Genomic DNA, 17,991 nt, shown 5'->3' on the forward strand with positions numbered 1-17,991 from the left:
CCCCCCGTAGCTGCCTCCATGCAAAAGGAATTCCTTCTGGAAAGACGTTCCCCTCCTCCGCACCTTTGCAAAAGAAGAGGGGGGAGGTCCGCTTCCTTGGGGCTGAGAGAGCTCTTGACAGAAACGGGGGACCCTCTTCGCCAGGAAGTGGGGGTTTCCCCCCAACCAGTGTTCCCTCTAAGCTGAGTTAGTGTGAGGTAGCTCAGAGTTTTTGAGCCTCCGGCTCAGGAAGAAGAGAGGGCCCCAGGCTCAGGAAGAAGGGACGGCTCCAGAGCAAAATACTTGAAGCAGTAGCCAAATCACTCGCTGGCAACTTTAATGCCAGCAGCTCACAAATTAGCATTTTTGCTCACAAGACTCCACAGCTCAGACCCAGCATTGGTCCCGGGCCCAGTGTTCCGTCTAGGCTGAGTTAGTGTGAGCTAGCTCACAGTTTTTGGGCCTCCGGCTCAGGAAGGGACGGCTCCAGAGTAAAATATTTGAAGCAGTAGACCACTTGCTCGCAACTTTAATGCCAGCAGCTCACAAATTAGCATTTTTGCTCACAAGACTCCACAGCTCAGACGGAGCATTGGTCCCGGGCCCAGTGTTCCGTCTAGGCTGAGTTAGTGTGAGCTAGCTCACAGTTTTTGGGCCTCCAGAGTAAACTACTTAAGAACATGAGGCGCCAATGTTGGATCAGGCCAAAGGCCCATCTGTTACCTGTGAGTGACCGGACACGAGTCAAGCCGGAGACATCACATGGAGGCTCCAACAAGTACAGTGTTTATTGAAGCGTGGTTTGCAAAGCTCTGGAGGGCAGTCCCCCTTTGTCTCCAGAGGCTGTGGCGCAGCACAAAACCCTTTATACCCCCTAACTGGCTGAGGTCACCAGTTGGTAACCTCCCTCGCAATCTACCTTCCCCAATCAGAGTTCTCCCCCCCTCCCATGCCCCATACCTGTGCAGTCCTCGTGTTCATCCTGGCATTTTTCTATATCTTCATTTCTGTTTAGCCAGCTTCAAGCCAAATTTAGCAGTGTAAGCTATCTAGGTTTAGCGTGCAGCATTCTAAAAACGTCTATATCTCAGGAGAGATTCTGAACATTCCTGTTACACCCTTCCCCTTTCACATCCAGTCCAACACTCTGTATCACACAGTGGCCAGAAATGCCATCAGAAGGTCCACCAGTGGGGCCAGGACAATAAAAGCCCTCCCACTGTTGACCCCCCCCCCAAGCACCAAGATGACAGAGCATCACTTGCTCCAGAGCTCCTATCTATACCTGCTCCATATGCTTATCAAATTCCCTTTTGAAGCCGTCCATGCTTGTAGCCGCCACCACTTCCTGTGGCAGTGAATTCCAAGTGTTAATCACTCTTTGGGCGAAGAAGTCCTTCCTTTTATCCGTTCTAACCTGACCGCTCAGCAATTTCATGGAGTACCCACGAATTCTTGTATTGTGAGAAAGGGAGAAAAGTACCTCTTTCTCTACCTACCTGCTCTATCCCATGCATAATCTTATAAACCTCGATCATGTCACCCCTCAGTCATCATTTCTCCAAGCTAAATAGCCCCAAGCGCTTTAACCTTTCCTCATAGGGAAAGTGTTCCGACCCTTTTATCACTCGAGTTGCCCTTTTCTACACTTTTTCCAAAGCTATAATATCCTTTTTGAGGTGTGGTGACCAGAACTGCACACAATATTCCAAATGAGGTCGCACCATTGATTTACATAGGGGCATTATGATATTGGCTGATCTGTTTTTACTGGATGCGGTAGCCAAATCACTTGCTCGCAACTTTAATGCCAGCAGCTCACAAAGTAGCATTTTTGCTCACAAGACTCCATAGCTCAGAGGAAGCATTGGCCCCTGGCCCAGTGTTCCCTCTAGGCTGAGTTAGTGTGAGCTAGCTCACAGTTTTTTAGCCTCCGGCTCAGGAAGGAATGGCTCCAGAGTAAACTACTTGATGTGGTAGCCAAATTGCTCACTCGCAACTTTAATGCCAGCAGCTCACAAATCAGCATTTTTGCTTACGAGACTCCACAGCTCAGAGGGAGCATTGGTCCCGGGCCCAGTGTTCCCTCTAAGCTGAGTTAGTGTGAGCTAGCTCAAAGTTTTTGAGCCTCCGGCTCAGGAAGGTATGGCTCCAGAGCAAACAAATCTCACAAAGTAGCATTTTTGCTCACAAGAATCCACAGCTCAGAGGGAGCATTGGTCCCGGGCCCAGTGTTCCCTCTAAGCTGAGTTAGTGTGAGCTAGCTCACAGTTTTTGAGCCTCCGGCTCAAGAAGGGATGGCTCCAGAGAAAACGCAACAGTGGCCTCAGGATTGAAAAAGGTCAGTATACATTCCAATCCCAAAGAAGGGCAATGCCAAGGAATGTTCAAACTATCGTACAATTGCACTCATATCTCCCGCTAGCAAGGTCATGCTCAAGATCCTACAAGCTAGGCTTTAACAGTACAATGTTCAAACTATCGTACAATTGCACTCATATCTCCCGCTAGCAAGGTCATGCTCAAGATCCTACAAGCTAGGCTTTAACAGTACGTGGATAGAGAACTGCCAGAAGTACAAGCTGGGTTTCGAAGAGGTAGAGGAACTAGAGATCAAATTGCTAACATTCGCTGGATTATGGGGAAAGCACGAGAGTACCAGAAAAACATCTACTTCTGCTTCATTGACTATGCTAAAGCCTTTGACTGTGTGGATCACAACAAACTATGGCAGGTCCTTAAAGAGATGGGAGTACCAGACCACCTCACATGTCTCTTGAGAAACCTGTATAAGGGTCAAGAAGCAACAGTTAGAAGGGTTAGCCGGATATCCCTTGTGAGTTTGGTGTCTCTATCATGCTGAGGGGTGTTCTACCATGTCACAAACCTCACAAATGAAACTGGTTTATTTGTGATGTTTCATGGTTCATGAAGCTGGCATACCATGAACCATACCACATTTTCCCAGTTCATGCCCATCACTACTCAACACCAGTTCTCTAGGTGAAATCCATCTGGTTGTCCTCATGAATTACCCCTGCATTGACCCATGTGGATCTATAAGAACCAGATCATCACTGAGACAGTACCCTAAGACCACAATTGTACCTTTAAAGATTGACTACCTCTTTCAATAGTCTTTCAGTAGTCATGTATGGCTGCGAGAGTTGGACTATAAGGAAGGCCGAGCGCCGAAGAATAGATTCTTTTGAACTATGGTGCTGGAGAAGACTCTTGAGAGTCCCTTGGACTGCAAGGAGATCAAATCAGTCGATCCTAGAAGTAATCAACCCTGACTGTTCCCTGGAAGGCCAGATAATGAAACTGAAGCTCAAATACTTTGGCCACCCAATGAGAAGGGAGCACTCACTGGAGAAGACCCTGATGCTGGGAAAGATTGAAGGTCAAAGACGACAGGGATGGAAAAGGATGAGATGGTCAGACAGCATCATAGATGCAACGAACATGAAATTGAGCAAACTTCAGAGGACAGCGGAAGACAGGAAGGCCTGGCGGGAGCTGGTCCATGGGGTCGTGAAGAGTCAGACTCGACTGTGCAACTGAACGACAACATAAAGTAGAATTTTTGCTCACAAGACTCCACAGCACAGAGCAATGTTCCCTCTAAGCTGTGGAGTCTTGTGAGCAAAAATTCTACTTTGTGAGCAACTGGTGTAAAAGTTGTGGGCAAGCGATTTGACTACTGCATGCATTAGCTTGCTCTGGAGCCCTCCTTCCTGAGCTAAGACAAAAATGTGTGAGCCAGATGCTCAAAAGCTGGGAGCTAGCTCACACTAACTCAGCTTAGAGGGAACAATGGCCCAGAGGGAGCATTTGGTCCCGACCAGTGTTCCCTCTAAGCTGAGTTCGTGTGAGCTAGCTCACCGTTTTTGAGCCTCCGGCCCACGCATTTTACACTGAAGCTCAGGAAGGAAGGGATGGCTCCAGAGCAAACAAATGTATGCAGCAGCCAAACTTATCACGGCATTCATGCCACTAGCTCACAAAGTAGAATTTTTGCTCAGTTTAGGAGGGAGCATTGGTCCTGGCACCATGTCTGGCTGACGGAGGGAGCGGGCGGGCGCAGATGATCCCCACCCCACCCACCGGCTCCGAGAACAGCCGAGCCTCTGAACTTTTTTGCGACTCCCACCGCCTGCCCCCCTCCACCCCTCTTCTTTTGAAGTCACTTCCCTTTCTCTTCCCGCCCCGTGGGAACAGCGCCCTTGTCTTTCCCGCGCTGTCCGCGGGCATCCCCAACCGCGTCTGGTGAGTTCTGCGGGCTGCTCTCGAGCAAAAGGGGGAGGGGGGGCAGGGGAATGGCGGAAACCCCCCCAGCTTTGCAGCAGGAGCCCCTCTCCCCAGAGAAGCCCCCCCCCCGCTTCCCTCTCCCGAATCAGGCGCTGCCCTTTGCCTCCGTGCCCGGCACGGGCATTTCCCACGCGCCTCCTTCCTTCCACCTCTGCAGCCTCCCCTCCAAAACAACCGCATCTGCCTAGATCCAGGGGGAGGGAGGTGATGCAAAAGCCGGTTCCACGTGGCGGGGGGGCACCCCTCTCAGTGTGGTCCTGCCAAGTCCCAAGTGGGGAAATTCACTCATGGAACTCACTGCCACAGGAGGTGGCGGTGGCTACAAGAATGGACGGCTTCAAGCAGGAATTGGATAAGCCTATGGAGCAGAGGTCCATCAGTGGCTATCAGCCACAAGGTGTAGAGAGGAAGTCTCGGTCTGGGGCAAGGGATGCTCTGTCTTCTTGGTGCTTGGGGGGGGGGGCAACAGTGGGAGGGTTTCTAGTGTCCTGGCCCCACTGCTGGACCCCCTGATGGCACCTGGTATTTCTGGCCACTGTGTGACACAGAATGTTGGACTGGATGGGCCACTGGCTTGATCCAACATTGGCTCCTCTTATGTTCTTAAGGTATAGATAGGAACTCTCAGTCTGGGGCAAGTGATGCTCTGTATCCTTGGTGCTTGGGGGGGGGTCAACAGTGGAAGAGCTTCTAGTGTCCTGGCCCCACTGCTGGACCTCCTGATGGCACCTGGTATTTCTGGCCTCTGTGTGACACAGAATGTTGGACTGGATGGGCCACTGGCTTGATCCAACATTGGCTCCTTTTATGTTCTTAAGGTATAGATAGGAACTCTCAGTCTGGGGCAAGTGATGCTCTGTATCCTTGGTGCTTGGGGGGGGTCAACAGTGGAAGAGCTTGTAGTGTCCTGGCCCCACTGCTGGACCTCCTGATGGCACCTGGTATTTCTGGCCACTGTGTGACACAGAGTGTTGGACTGGATGGGCCATTGGCCTGATCCAACATTGGCTTCTCTCATGTTCTTATGAAATTCCTGGCAGATTTGGGGTTGCAGCCTTGCGAGGGACCTCATCAGGGTCTGATGCCATGGAGCCGCCGTTTTCTCTGGAGGAACTGACCTCTTTCGTCTGGACTGGAGATCAGTTGCAATTCCTACAGCCCCCGCCTGGAGATCGGCAACCTGCCTCCCCTGTGTTCTTATACATTTGGGTCGAATTCTCTTGGGGGCAGTTGAGGCCAGGTGGGAGCCAGGACAGCACGGCCAATGAGGATCCCGGGGAGGACGGGAGACCCTCCCCCTGACCCCTAGGCATCTGCAGGCAAGTTGCCCAGGCCTGTAGCCACAGCAGGGTATCTTAACAATAATAATAATAATCCTTCAATTTATTGATTGCTCAATCCTGCAGAGCTTGCTGGCTCTGAGCGATTTACAGTTACTCATTTTTCACGAGGGAGTAACAATGATTTGTGGGGTAAGGGAGGACAACATATATACATCTTAAATCACACACATTCGCAGCCGACGAGGGTTCGTTCAGACGGAGATGAGACGTGATCCGGAACGGCATTTTCCCGGCCGGGTCTGATGGCGTCAGCTTTCTCCAGACTCCTTTGAGTTGTAGCGCCTGGCCGGACGGCCCATTACAGGCTTTTCTTCGTGCCGAGGAGATCTCTCTAGGCTTTCCAATCTTCCGAGCTGGACTTCCGTTCGCCAGCTAACACTGCTCCCCCCGGCGGGGGGGGGGGTGTCAGTGTGCCCACCCTCTCTAAGGAGTGGTACCCATTTTATCTACTTGCCGGAGCTTTCAAACCGCTGGGTAGACGGCGAGCTGGGGACAGAGACTGGTAGCTCACACCCAGTGCAGGGCTCGAACTGACAGCAAGCCTGTTCAGCTCAGATGTTAAACCAGAGGATAAATCCTCTGTGCCACGGCTCCCCTTACGGCTAGGCCCCCTGACTTACTGGCAAGCTCCGGGCCCACCGATCTTCTCCCCCCTGGGCTCCGGCGACGAGACCTGAGTGGCTTTCAGCTGCTGCCGGGCCCTGCCAGAGTTTTCTCTGCGCATGCGCAGGGAAAGTGCTCTTACTTTTATGGGGATTTAAGTATCCACTGTATAGTTTTAAAAACTTTTCAGATTTTTCTGCACTCCTGGGGAGTGCCCTAAGCAGTGTTCCCTCTAAGGTGAGTTAGTGTGAGCTAGCTCACTGTTTTTTTAGCCTCTGATTCATACATTTTTGTCTTAGCTCAGGAAGGATCGATCCGGAGCAAACTAATTTATGCAGTAGCTAAATCACTCGCTCACAACCTTAATGCCAGTAGCTCACAAAGTAGAATTTTTGCTCACAGGACTCCACAGTTTAGAGGGAACACTGGCCCTAAGTGTGCAGGGAAATCTCTTTGCCCCTCCCCCCAAGTGCCCCCAATGTGCGGATTTAGATATCTGCACATCGGGGGCGTCTTGGCTATAGTATATAGCCAAGTATAGTATATAGATGAGGTAATTTCTGTGCCGCTGAATGTGTCCTGGGAATACTTACGCCCTCCTTCTGCTCTTCCTGGTGGCTCCAGACTTCTAATCTCCTCATGCGTCAGTTACCGAAGATCCCGTTTTCTTGATGCAACTGACTTCACTACGCATAATCCACCTTGAGTCCATGAGAGAAAAGAGGACTATAGCTAACATCAGTAAAGACCACATGTCCCAATCATTTATCCAAGCAAGTTTGTGAAAACATTTTTCCTGTGCAGCCTTACGACCTGCTCAGAAATGCCCTCTTGACTATAGGTAGACCAAGATGGGTGGCCGTCTTTTTCTGTCTGTAGCAGTAGAAAAGAGCAAGAGTCCGGGAGAATCAGTCTCCTGCCCAAACTTTGGGCCACTCATTAGCATAGGAAAGCCCCGACTAAGGAAAGCCCCGACCTCTCCTGCTCCATTGCTAGCTCCTAAAATGGCTGCCAAGGTGGAGTTGGGGCAGGGAGGACATAGGTAGGAAGAAGAAGAAGAGATTGGATTTATACCCCACCCTTCACTACTCAAAGCTGTCTCAGAGCGGCTTACAAACTCCTTTCCCTTCCCCTCCCCACAACAGACACCCTGTGAGGTAGGTGGGGCTGAGAGAGCTCTTGACAGAAACTGCTCTTTTTCAAGGACAGCTCTTGTCAGAACTGCGGCTTGCCCAAGGTCATCCAGCAGGTGCAAGTGGAGGAGTGGGGAATCAAACCTGGTTATCCCAGATTAGAGTCTGTGCATTTAACCACTACACCAAACTGGCTTGGTTTGGCCCTTGTTAGCAGTGTCCTCGTTACTTTCCGGAGGGCTTTCAGGAAGAACTGCCGGGGAATGCTGATGGATCTGACAGGGGTGCTTTCATACCTGCTGAATAAAGGTGCCACTGTAAGCCAGAGGCACTGCCTATTACTATTGGGTAGCCCATAGCAGGGGCACCCCACTTCTAACTAATCCAGAGACCCACAAAATTCAGGCCAAGGAAGGCACTCTTGGTTCTGAAACACAGAGCTAGCCACAGCTCTGAAAAGGGGTCTCCATTTTCAGTTGACAGGCAACCTCAGAGCAAGCCTCTAGTTTTCCCCCTCCACCCAGCAGAGATTATGCTTATGGAATAACAATGAGTTCTAGCAGGTAAAGTATCTACATTTCTAAAGTCTATTTCTGAGCACTTATCTTTTCTACTCTGCCCATTAAGATACCGGGATAAACCACTTAAACATTCAAATTATTAACGATCCGTCTCCCACCTTTTGTTTACCCTGGCCAGGGCCATTAGTGGTCAGAGTATCCACTTAACTAGCCGGCCAGCACCTGGCTTCTATTGTTAAATCCAGACCTTGCCCCTCTGGACATCTAGGCCTTGCCCCTCCTGATGCCACACACCCCTGGGACTCATCATTGGTCCAGGAAATCTTTTGTTCTCACCTGAGAGCAGCCCCCAGGAGCAGGCATTGGTCTGCATTGTTTTCCATAGGGTATATCCCAGCGTAAACATGGCTTCAGACCGTGTGTGTTCTCTGCCATAACCCAACATGGCAGGCCACCCCTAAACTCTCTGAGTTTAGGCCACACTCCATGGACCCCTGCACATCTGAACAGGTTGTATCACCCCTCTATAAGCCATCAATCACCTCTGCTTCCTTATAGTTCTATATTGTATGTCTGTGAATGTTGTGTGTTATTGAGTGAAGTGCGCCAGTAAAATATCATTATTATTAAGGAAGTCTGCCTCAGTCTCTCATTGGTAACCTCGGAAAGCAGTGTCATCCTCCGTAGACACAGACGGACGGACCCTAATAAAAATAGCTGTACCAATTGTTTCCCTTAAGGAGCAATTCGGCTAACACCACTGGACTGTTTTGGATTGCTATCGGGGTGGGGGGGAGGCTCTGCAACTTACCTGGCTTCTTCTTGCTCTGACTGAGGGCTGTCGGGAGCAGGGGGCGGGGCTTGTTGCATGTGCCCGCCCCCTGGGCTCTTTACTGCCGGAGCTCCGCTCCTGTGCGCTCCTGAAGGAAATGACCCCTGCCTTTGTCAGAAATAACAAGCAGTAGTACAGGATCGGTAATTGGGGAATGGGCCCCACCTCTCAGTCATACATCACACACGCACAGGCTTATTACAGGTCATGAAAGAATATACGACCTAACTAGCTATGCCTCAAGTCTTATCGCTCCCAAGAAGAAGAGATTGAATTAATACCCCGCCCTTCACTTGGAGTCTCAGAGCGGCTTACAAACCCCTTTCCCTCCCCCTCTCCACAACAGACACCCTGTGAGGTGGGTGGGGCTGAGAGAGCTCTTGACAGAAACTGCCCTTTTTCAAAGACAGCTGTGCCAGAGCTTGTGACTGGCCCAAGGACACATCAGCAGGTGCAAGTGGAGGGGTGGGGGAATCAAACCCGGTTCTCCCAGATTAGAGTCCGCACACTTAACCACTACACCAGACTGGCTCTCCAAGGGCACAGGTCCAGCTGGATCCTGTGAACCGTATGGGGGAACTTCAGGAAAATTACGAGCAGTGCCTCCACACTACACCGGGCACTCATTCTCATTTTAATGCATGGGAGGAGGCAATCAAATGCATGGGAGGTTGGCGCTTGCTGGATTTCATTGCTTTAGGGAGGGGGAAGGAGGTTTGTTTTCTTTGCATTTCATGGCAGAACAGACACCCTGAATGGTCCCCCTCCCTATTTCATATTTTCCTTAGGTGTCCTTAAGTTTCATAGCTTTGATGCAATCCTTGTGTCCGCTACTCCAGGGACTTCTCAACTCAAGGCTGCTTCAGAGCATTTTGTGTTTTTCAGGACAGGAAACCATGCCCTATTTATTTTTAAACTCTCTTTTTTCCTGTTGAAATTATGCTTATGCTCTACATCTTACAACAGCACTACAGGTAAGATTAGAATTTCAACAGCCAATACATATGCAAAAGAACCTCCTCAGGAAAGCTCCTCAATTAGCATGTCACAGCCTGGGAAACTCCTACATGATCATGACTCAGCCATGTTCTCATATCTGCATGTCATATTTTATTATTTTATAACTGTTTCATTGGTTTTCCTGTTTAACCTGCTTTGCTTTTATCTGTTTTAATGTGCTGGCTCTTGCCAAGAATAAATTTCACTAATTCCTAAAAGTCTGGAACCACCGAAAAAGAACTGAAGGATAGCATAAGTATTCACCTGACAAGTTAAGCAATACAGAAATGGCATGGATAGGACCCTACTTACAATACACTGCATAACAGCAGTAAAGACCACAAGTCCCAATCATTTATTCAAGTCAGTTTGTGAAATCGTTTTTGTACTGTGCAGCTCTATTACCTCTTTCCACATTCAGAGCTTGCCGTTATTTTCTCTTGTGTGGATGCTCTGATGGGAAGAGAGAGCATAGCCTTGACGGAAGCTCCTTCCACATTCAAAGCATTTAAATGGTTTTTCCCCCGTGTGGATTCTTTGATGGTGAGTAAGGCCTGACCTGCTACTGAAGCTCTTTCCACACTCATCACATTTGTATGGCTTCTCCCCAGTGTGGACTCTCTGATGCAGAGTCAGAATATCATTTCGACTGAAACTCTTTTCACATACTGAACATTTGTAAGGTTTGTCCCCTGTGTGGATTCTGCTATGCACTGTAAGGGAATACTGCAGACCGAAGCCTTTCCCACACACTGAGCATTTATAGGGCTTCTCCCCGGTGTGGATTGTTCCATGAGAAGCAAGGGCTCTGTTGGATCTAAAACTCATTCCACACTCCAAGCATTTAAATGGTTTCTCTCCTGTGTGGATTCTTTCATGGGAAACAAGGTATGACCTGCGAGTGAGGCTCTTTCCACACTCTGAGCACATATATGGTTTCTGCCCTGTCTGGATTCCATTATGTAATGTGTGGACCCTGCTATGCAAAACAAGGGAATACTGCCGACTGAAGCCCTTTCCACACTCTGAGCATGTATAGGGTTTCACCCCTGTGTGGATTCTATTATGCATGGTAAGGCTATCGTGCCGAATGAATCCCTTTCCACACACAGAGCATTTATAGGGCTTTTCCCCGGTGTGGATCCTTTGATGGGAAGTAAGTTTGTTGCTCTGACTGAAGCTCTTCCCACATTCAAGACACTCATACCGTTCCTTCCCTCTGTGGATTCTTTGATGGGAAGAAAGGCCTGATCTGTTACTGAAACTCTTTCCACACTCTCCACATTCATACGGTTTCTCTCCCATGTGGTTTCTCTGGGAGGAAAAACGAGTTTTGCTCTGACGGGAATTAGTTGTCTGCTCTAAGCATTTCTCCCGTTTGTGTGTTTTCCGATGCAGGCCCAGGGTCGGTTTAGATACTGAGTTTTTGGAACGCAGCTGCAATGTACTCTTGCCTTTGTAACCTTTTTGGATTGGGGTGTCATGGAAATCAGCCCCATCAGAAGCCACATATTTCTTCCTCCGCGTCTGCCTTCCTTCAGTTTTCCTTCTGGGCAATTCTTCCACTCTCTCCGTCCAGTCGCCTGAGGAAATAAATAGAAAAACCTGATGAGGGGGAAATGGAGCCTCAAAGCAGCAGGCAAAGCTCACAATTGTTTAGCCTCCGGCTCACACATGTTTGTCTCAGCTCAGGAGGGGGTGGCTCCAGAGCAAAGTGGCAGCCCAATCGCTCACTCACAACTTGAATGCCAGTCATTCACAAAGTAGGAGTTTTGCTCACAGGACTCCACAGCTTTGAGGGAGCATTGGTTGGGGGGGGGGTTTGTAAATTTTTATTGAAGAAGAAGAAGAGATTGGATCCATACCCTGCGTCTCAGAGCTGCTTACAAACTCCTTTCCCTTCCCCTCCCCACAACAGACACCCTGTGAGGTAGGTGGGGCTGAGAGAGCTCTGAGAGAACTGCTCTGGACAGAACAGCTCTGAGAGAACTGTGATTTACCCAAGGTCACCCAGCTGGCTGCATGCGCAGGAGTGGGAATCAAACCTAGTTCTCCCAGATTAGAGTCCACCCCTCTTCACCACAACACCAAACTGGCTTTCTTTAAAAGCTGCCCTTTGCATCTGGGCCTCCCAGCCAACACGGAGACCATTAACCACTCAAACTGGCTTTAAAGACCAGCAAGATTTCTGCAGTAGCAAGCTTTTGAGAGTCAAAGCTCACTCGGTCAGATACCAGAGCTTTGACTCTCCAAAGCTCCTACACCAGAAATCTTCAGTTTTCCTTCTTGGCAATTCTTCCACTCTCTCCGTCCAATCGCCTGAGGAAATAAATAGAAAAACCTGATGAGGGGGAAACGGAGCCTCAAAGCAGCAGGCAAAGCTCACAATTGTTTAGCCTCCGGCTCACACATGTTTGTCTCAGCTCAGGAGGGGATGGCTCCAGAGCAAAGTGATGTATGCAGCAGCCCAATCGCTCACTCACAACTTGAATGCCAGGAGCTCACCAAGTAGAATTTCTGCTCACAAGACTCCACAGCTTTGAGGGAGCATTAGTTGGGGGTTTTTTTTGTAAATTTTTATTGAAGAAGAAGAAGAGATTGGATTTATACCCCGCCCTTCAATCAGAGTCACAGAGCGGCTGACAATCTCCTTTCCCCTCCCCCTCCCCACAATAGACACCCTGTGAGGTAGGGGGGGCTGAGAGAGCTCTGAGAGAACTGCTCTTGAGAGAACAGCTCTGGCAGAACTATGGTTTGCCCAAGGTCATCCAGCAGCTGCGAGTGGAGGAGTGGGGAATCAAACCCGGTTCTCCCAGATTAGAGTCCACGCACCTAACCACTACACCAAATTGGAGTGGTGTTGTATTCCGTTTCAGTTTTCAATAACAACTATAACAAACCTTTAAAAAGGATAAGTACATTGCTCATTAGCAAAGGTGATGCTGAACAGTGTTCTCAAAATGAATATAACACTAAGATATTAATCAATAGTTACCATCAATGAACTATATCAATTACATCTGGTATAACCTCTTGAGAAACCAAGTATGATAGAATTGGTAACCATAAAGAAGTGAATTCACTATACCCATCGTCAACCCTTATTACATTCAGTATATCTGTGGCCTTTTCCATTACATTTCCATTACAATTGTTGTTGTTATGGTATTTATTCATTGTTTTAATCTTTTGTCATGTTATTTAATCCTGTTAGCCGCCTTGAGCCTGCTTGTCAGGCAAGGCGGGGTATAAATACAAATAATAAATAAATAAATGTTCCACAACTTATTGTCCCATAAGCTCAAGTTTAGTTTACAATCAGATTTCCATTTTGATGCAATAACTGTTCATGCTGCAAATAACAATGCAACCTTTTTTTTTTTTTTTTTGTATGGTAGTTAGGTCATATTCATTTCTAAAGTTTAAAAGAAGTGATTCTGGACCCTTATTAATAGTTAAAGGTAAAGGTTCCCTTAATAGTTAGTCCAGTAATATACCTTATTTGTTCCAATATCTTGTCCCCAAAAATATTAACTACTGGACAGTCCATCCAACAATGTATGTACGTCCCATTGGTTAAGAGTGGCAGTCTCTAATCCGGAGAACTGGGTTTAATTCCCCACTCCTCCACTCTAACCCGGAGGTGACCGAGACATGGCTCACCATGGCCGGATAACACTTTTGGAGGAAGGCCACACCTGACAAACAATCCTAAGCTAGTAAACGGCACTACAATGGGCAGATGAAATGTGGGCATCCATCTTTAGGTACACATCTAAGAGCAAGCCCCCGAGATGCAAGTCTGCCTTCAATGCAGAATACAGCTCCATAAAGAGCAAACTGGAACTACAATTTTGATTGGCATCACCGTCACCGCTGATAGGCCCATAATTGAGTCCATTGGATGCCAAAGCTTGTCCTAATATCAGTGAATGCAGTGAACAAGAGAGAGCCACAAAGGAGGGGATGTGGCTCAGCGGTAGAGCGTCTGCTTGGCATGCAGAAGGCCCCAGGTTCAATCTCCAGCAGGTTGTAGATGATGTGAAGGACCTCTGCCTGAAACCCTGGAGAGCGGCTGCCAGTCTGAGTAGACAAGACTGACCTTGATGGGCCGAGGGGCTGAATCAGCATAAGGCAGTTCCATGTGAATGTGATGACATCCCAGAGCACTGACAGCATCGAAGAGGAGATGCAAGGGGGTGAAACACAGAAAACGTTCCATAGGGTGTGAAGGCAGAGCTCTGAAAGGAGGAATCAGCTGCCTGGGGTGGGGTGAGCTCCCCTTCCCTGGCAGCTTTCAAGAAGAGGCTGGATGAATATTTGTCGGGGATGCTTTAGGCTGGTCCTGCATTGGGCAGGGGGTTGGACTAGATGGTCTGTATGGCCCCTTCCAACTCTATAATTCTATGACTCTATTCCAGTTGAAGGACCTCAAAGAACAGGTGGAAAGAACTCTACATCAGACCATGGATGGCCATTTCCAGTTAGCGCAGACAATACTGAGCCACATAATTTAAGGGTAGATTTGTATTTCTCTATGTTTAGGGATACCTGCGTTGCCTAGACATTTTCCCCACAATAGGTACACAAATGACCCATCATTAAATCCTCTCTCACAGAAAAGTGTGTCTGGCCCTATATTAGGACACAGTCTGAGATTTACCAAAAAGGAGGGGGACTATTTTAGCCTTCCCAGCCCATCTTAATTATCATGAAGAAGACGAGATTGGATTTACATCCCACCCTTCACTACCTGAAGGAGTCGCTGAGTGGCTTACAATCCCCTTCCCTTCCCCTCCCCACAATAGACACCCTGTGAGGTAGGTGGGGCTGAGAGAGCTCTTGACAGAAACTGAGAGGACAGCTCTGACAGAACTTATGACTGACCTAAGGTGTGACATCCTCCTTATTGGGGAGGACTAGTTTCACTTTAAAAGTTCTCTATATTTTGTTTAACTGGGTAGATTCTGCTGCCACCAGGAAATTTTAAGGATTTCCAAACCTTTATGCTTATACTTTTGCTCTTGGTAGACCAAGTTTAAGGCTTACGAGGAACTATGTGGTCCTGGGAAGTATTTCATTCAGAGCTGGTATAAACTTGAATAAAAGAGGATTTATTGAAATAAATACTAAATAAGAGGGTGATACAATGTAACTAGTAATGTGTAAATGATGTACAATTGCTTGGGTATCACACTCATGAGAAAAACCACACTCTTTTCCCTCATTGACAGGGATCTTTTCATGTAACTTTGTAACACTTGTTTATCTTAATGTCATATATGTTCACAGTTTCACTCCAGTTTGTTATGACACTCAGACTTTCCTTTAACTTTTTTCCACTTAAACTTTACTTTACTTTTTCCTATACACTGAGCTTTCAGCTCTCGTTCTCTTTCTCACTGAACAACCGCAGCTGTCAGCTTCTAACTGCTTCAACACAGAACTGTCTAACTGAACATCAACTCATCACCTAACTGAAACTCTTGACTGACTCACATACTCATCCAACCAGATTCACTTCCAAAACCCCTCCCCCTCTCTGTCAATCATACCACACTTGCCTCTCTCAACCACTCTATTCTGTCTACCACAGCCATGCAACCAAACTTTTAAAGAGACACACACACAAAATAACAAGGAATTGTTAAATAAGGTCACAGCAGCTGCACCTCAAGTGGGGAATCAAACCTGGTTCTCCCAGATTAGGGTCTGCGCTCCTAACCACTACACCAAACCGGTTCTCCAACAAATGAACTCTGGGGAGGGTGATTTTTGTGAGCTGCCAAGTGGACATGAGACGGTCAAGCAAAGCCATCTAAGATGCTCACCACGAGGACTCACCATCTCAGTGCTCTGTAGGTCTTGGGTAAGATTAAGCACTATCTGTAAATCCCACCAGTTTTATCTACAAAACATCTGATCACCTACCCGATGGTCCTTCTCCTTCATTATTTGTGTGGGCCAATGGATCTTTCTCTTCTAACCAGGAGATCAGGTCCGGTTTGGGAACCCCTTCTGACAAAAATAAATACACCAGTTTGTTACCACTATAAAATATTTCAGTATCCCTGACCTCCCCCCGTGCTACTGAGTCCAGCTGGAGTCTCGGTGAAAAAAGGTGGGTTATGAATAAAATAAATAAAAATATTGTTCCAAACAGTGGGGGAAAGCGCCCTCAAGTCGCAGCTGACTTAAGGGTATCCCATGCTTGGCAGTCTCCCATTCAAATACTAACCAGGATCGACCCTGCTTAGCTTCTGAAATCTGAAAAGATCTAGCCTGAGCTATTCAGGATAGGGCGGGAAGAATACAGAAAGACAAGCTGTTACAGCTCGAGTGGGGTGTCACCTTACGCTGCCACCACTCTGGTTCCAGGCTCCTCTGAGAGGGCCCAGAACACCTTCCCAAGCCTTTAGACCTCCCTTTTAGCCGAAATGAGTGTGAGGACCAGGCAGAGCGAACAATGAAAACAGTTTATTTTATAGGAGGTCAAACAAACAAGGTGCAGGAATAATAACAGTAAGTGGGTGAAAAGACATGAAATGCCCTAACACGGCTAAATATACTGTCCCTAGCTCACTATCTCGAGTGGCCTTAGCTTGCCCTTTCCTCAGGATGAGGGTTTCTTCCCCACAGCAGCCTCTCTCCTGGCCCTGTTCCCTGGGAAGAAGAACAGCTTCTCTTCTTGCACCAGTTATTTTATTCCCCAGCCATCTTCTTCCCTATTGGTGCCAAAACTTCCCAAGGCCTTTTGGGGTTTGTAGGCCCAGACTCCCCTACTGCAAGCCAGGCTCCCTGGGCCTACTAGGCCTCCGGTGGCACAGCCCAGATCATGGCACAAGCTGTTATAAATTCATGACCTCAAGCAATGCTCCCTCTAAGCCGTGGAGTATTGAGCAAAAATTCTACTTTGTGAGCTCCTGGCATTAAAGTTGTGAGCAAGCCATTTGGCTATGGCATGAATCAGTTTGCTCTGGAGCCCTCCTTCCTGAGCTGAGACAAAAATGTGTAAGCTGGAGGCTAAAAAAACTGTGAGCTAGCTCACACTCAGTCAGCTAAGAGGGAACACTGCCCACAAGTAGTTTAGGGCTGTGAGACCCCAGAAGTGTCTGTTTGGCACTTTCTGAGTCACTGTTTCCCACTCAGGAAGCTTGGATTCACATTGGGAAAGGTAGCGTGAAAGCAAAGCCAGATGTTTTTGATTTCAGCTGCCTCTCAAAAGATAAAAGCAAAGTCAACCTTCCTCCTCCAGAGGAGAGCCAGGAACTTCTCCTACAGGCCATGTCTCCCCGCGTATCATTCACGTATACTTATTCTCCAGTGTCAAGACAGTGCTGATTGGTTGGAGATCCTTGTAGGCCCTCTTCCTTCCCACCCCTTAGCCGTCTGACACAGACTCAGTGAAGCTCTCGTGACACATCCGGTTCCCAAGTGAACAGGGACATTTTCAGGGTGGGAACACTATGGAGGATAGGGAATCTCTGCACAGCCATGTTGATTGGGAACCAGAGGCGTTCCTGAAATTGCATAACAACTATAACCCCCTTGTCCAGAACCAGCATTTGCACATTGCTTGTGTCCTTTGTGAAGCCAGCCTCACACCAGTGGGAAGAATCATAGAATGCTGGAGTTGAAAGAGACCTTGCAGGTCATGTACTCCAACCCCCTGCACTCTGCAGGAGCATAGCCGAAAGATAGCCCTACAACATACTCGAAAGATGGTCGTCCAGCCTCTGCTTGAAAACATCCAGCGAAGGAGCATCCACCACCTCCCGAGGCAGTCTGTTCCACTGCTCAACCACTCTTACAGTTAGGAAGTTTCTCCTGATATTTAGCCAGTAATGACTCCCTTGTAATTTCCACCCATTAGATCTAGTCTTGTAATCCGGAGCAAGACAGAATAGATCTGCTCTGTCTTCTACATCAGTGTTTTTCAACGTTTTTGTGCAAAGGCACACTTTTTTCATGAAAAAAATCACGAGGCACACCACCATTAGAAAATGTTTAAAAAATTTAACTCTGTGCCTATATTGACTATATATAAAGTAATTCTCTTGAATAGGAATCAAATAAACACAAAGGAATTATTTTATAATTACTTTATTATGAAATAATAATACTTTATTTTATAATTGTTCATGAGAAAAACCACAAAGCCGCATGTTATGGATGAAATTGGAATTTTTCCCACGGCACACCAGACAATATCTCATGGCACACTAGTGTGCCGCGGCAGTGTGGTTGAAAAACACTGTTCTACATGACAG

The 17,991-nt window shown here is 47.8% G+C and overlaps 1 protein-coding gene across 1 annotated transcript in view; it reads right to left on the reverse strand.

Moving 5' to 3' along the window:
* LOC107120154 (zinc finger protein 429-like) overlaps positions 1-17,991 on the reverse strand; it is a 37,389-nt gene that overhangs the window by 14,458 nt on the left and 4,940 nt on the right. The window contains exons 3-4 of the mRNA XM_015422800.1: positions 15,653-15,739; positions 10,141-11,304 (exon numbers count right to left, since the gene is read on the reverse strand). Coding sequence (XP_015278286.1) covers positions 10,141-11,304; positions 15,653-15,739 — 1,251 coding nt within the window. The remainder of the gene's footprint in view (positions 1-10,140; positions 11,305-15,652; positions 15,740-17,991) is intronic.

The sequence above is a fragment of the Gekko japonicus genome, unplaced genomic scaffold, assembly GCF_001447785.1.
Source record: "Gekko japonicus isolate JY-2015 unplaced genomic scaffold, Gekko_japonicus_V1.1 scaffold3923, whole genome shotgun sequence".
NCBI lineage: Eukaryota > Metazoa > Chordata > Lepidosauria > Squamata > Gekkonidae > Gekko > Gekko japonicus.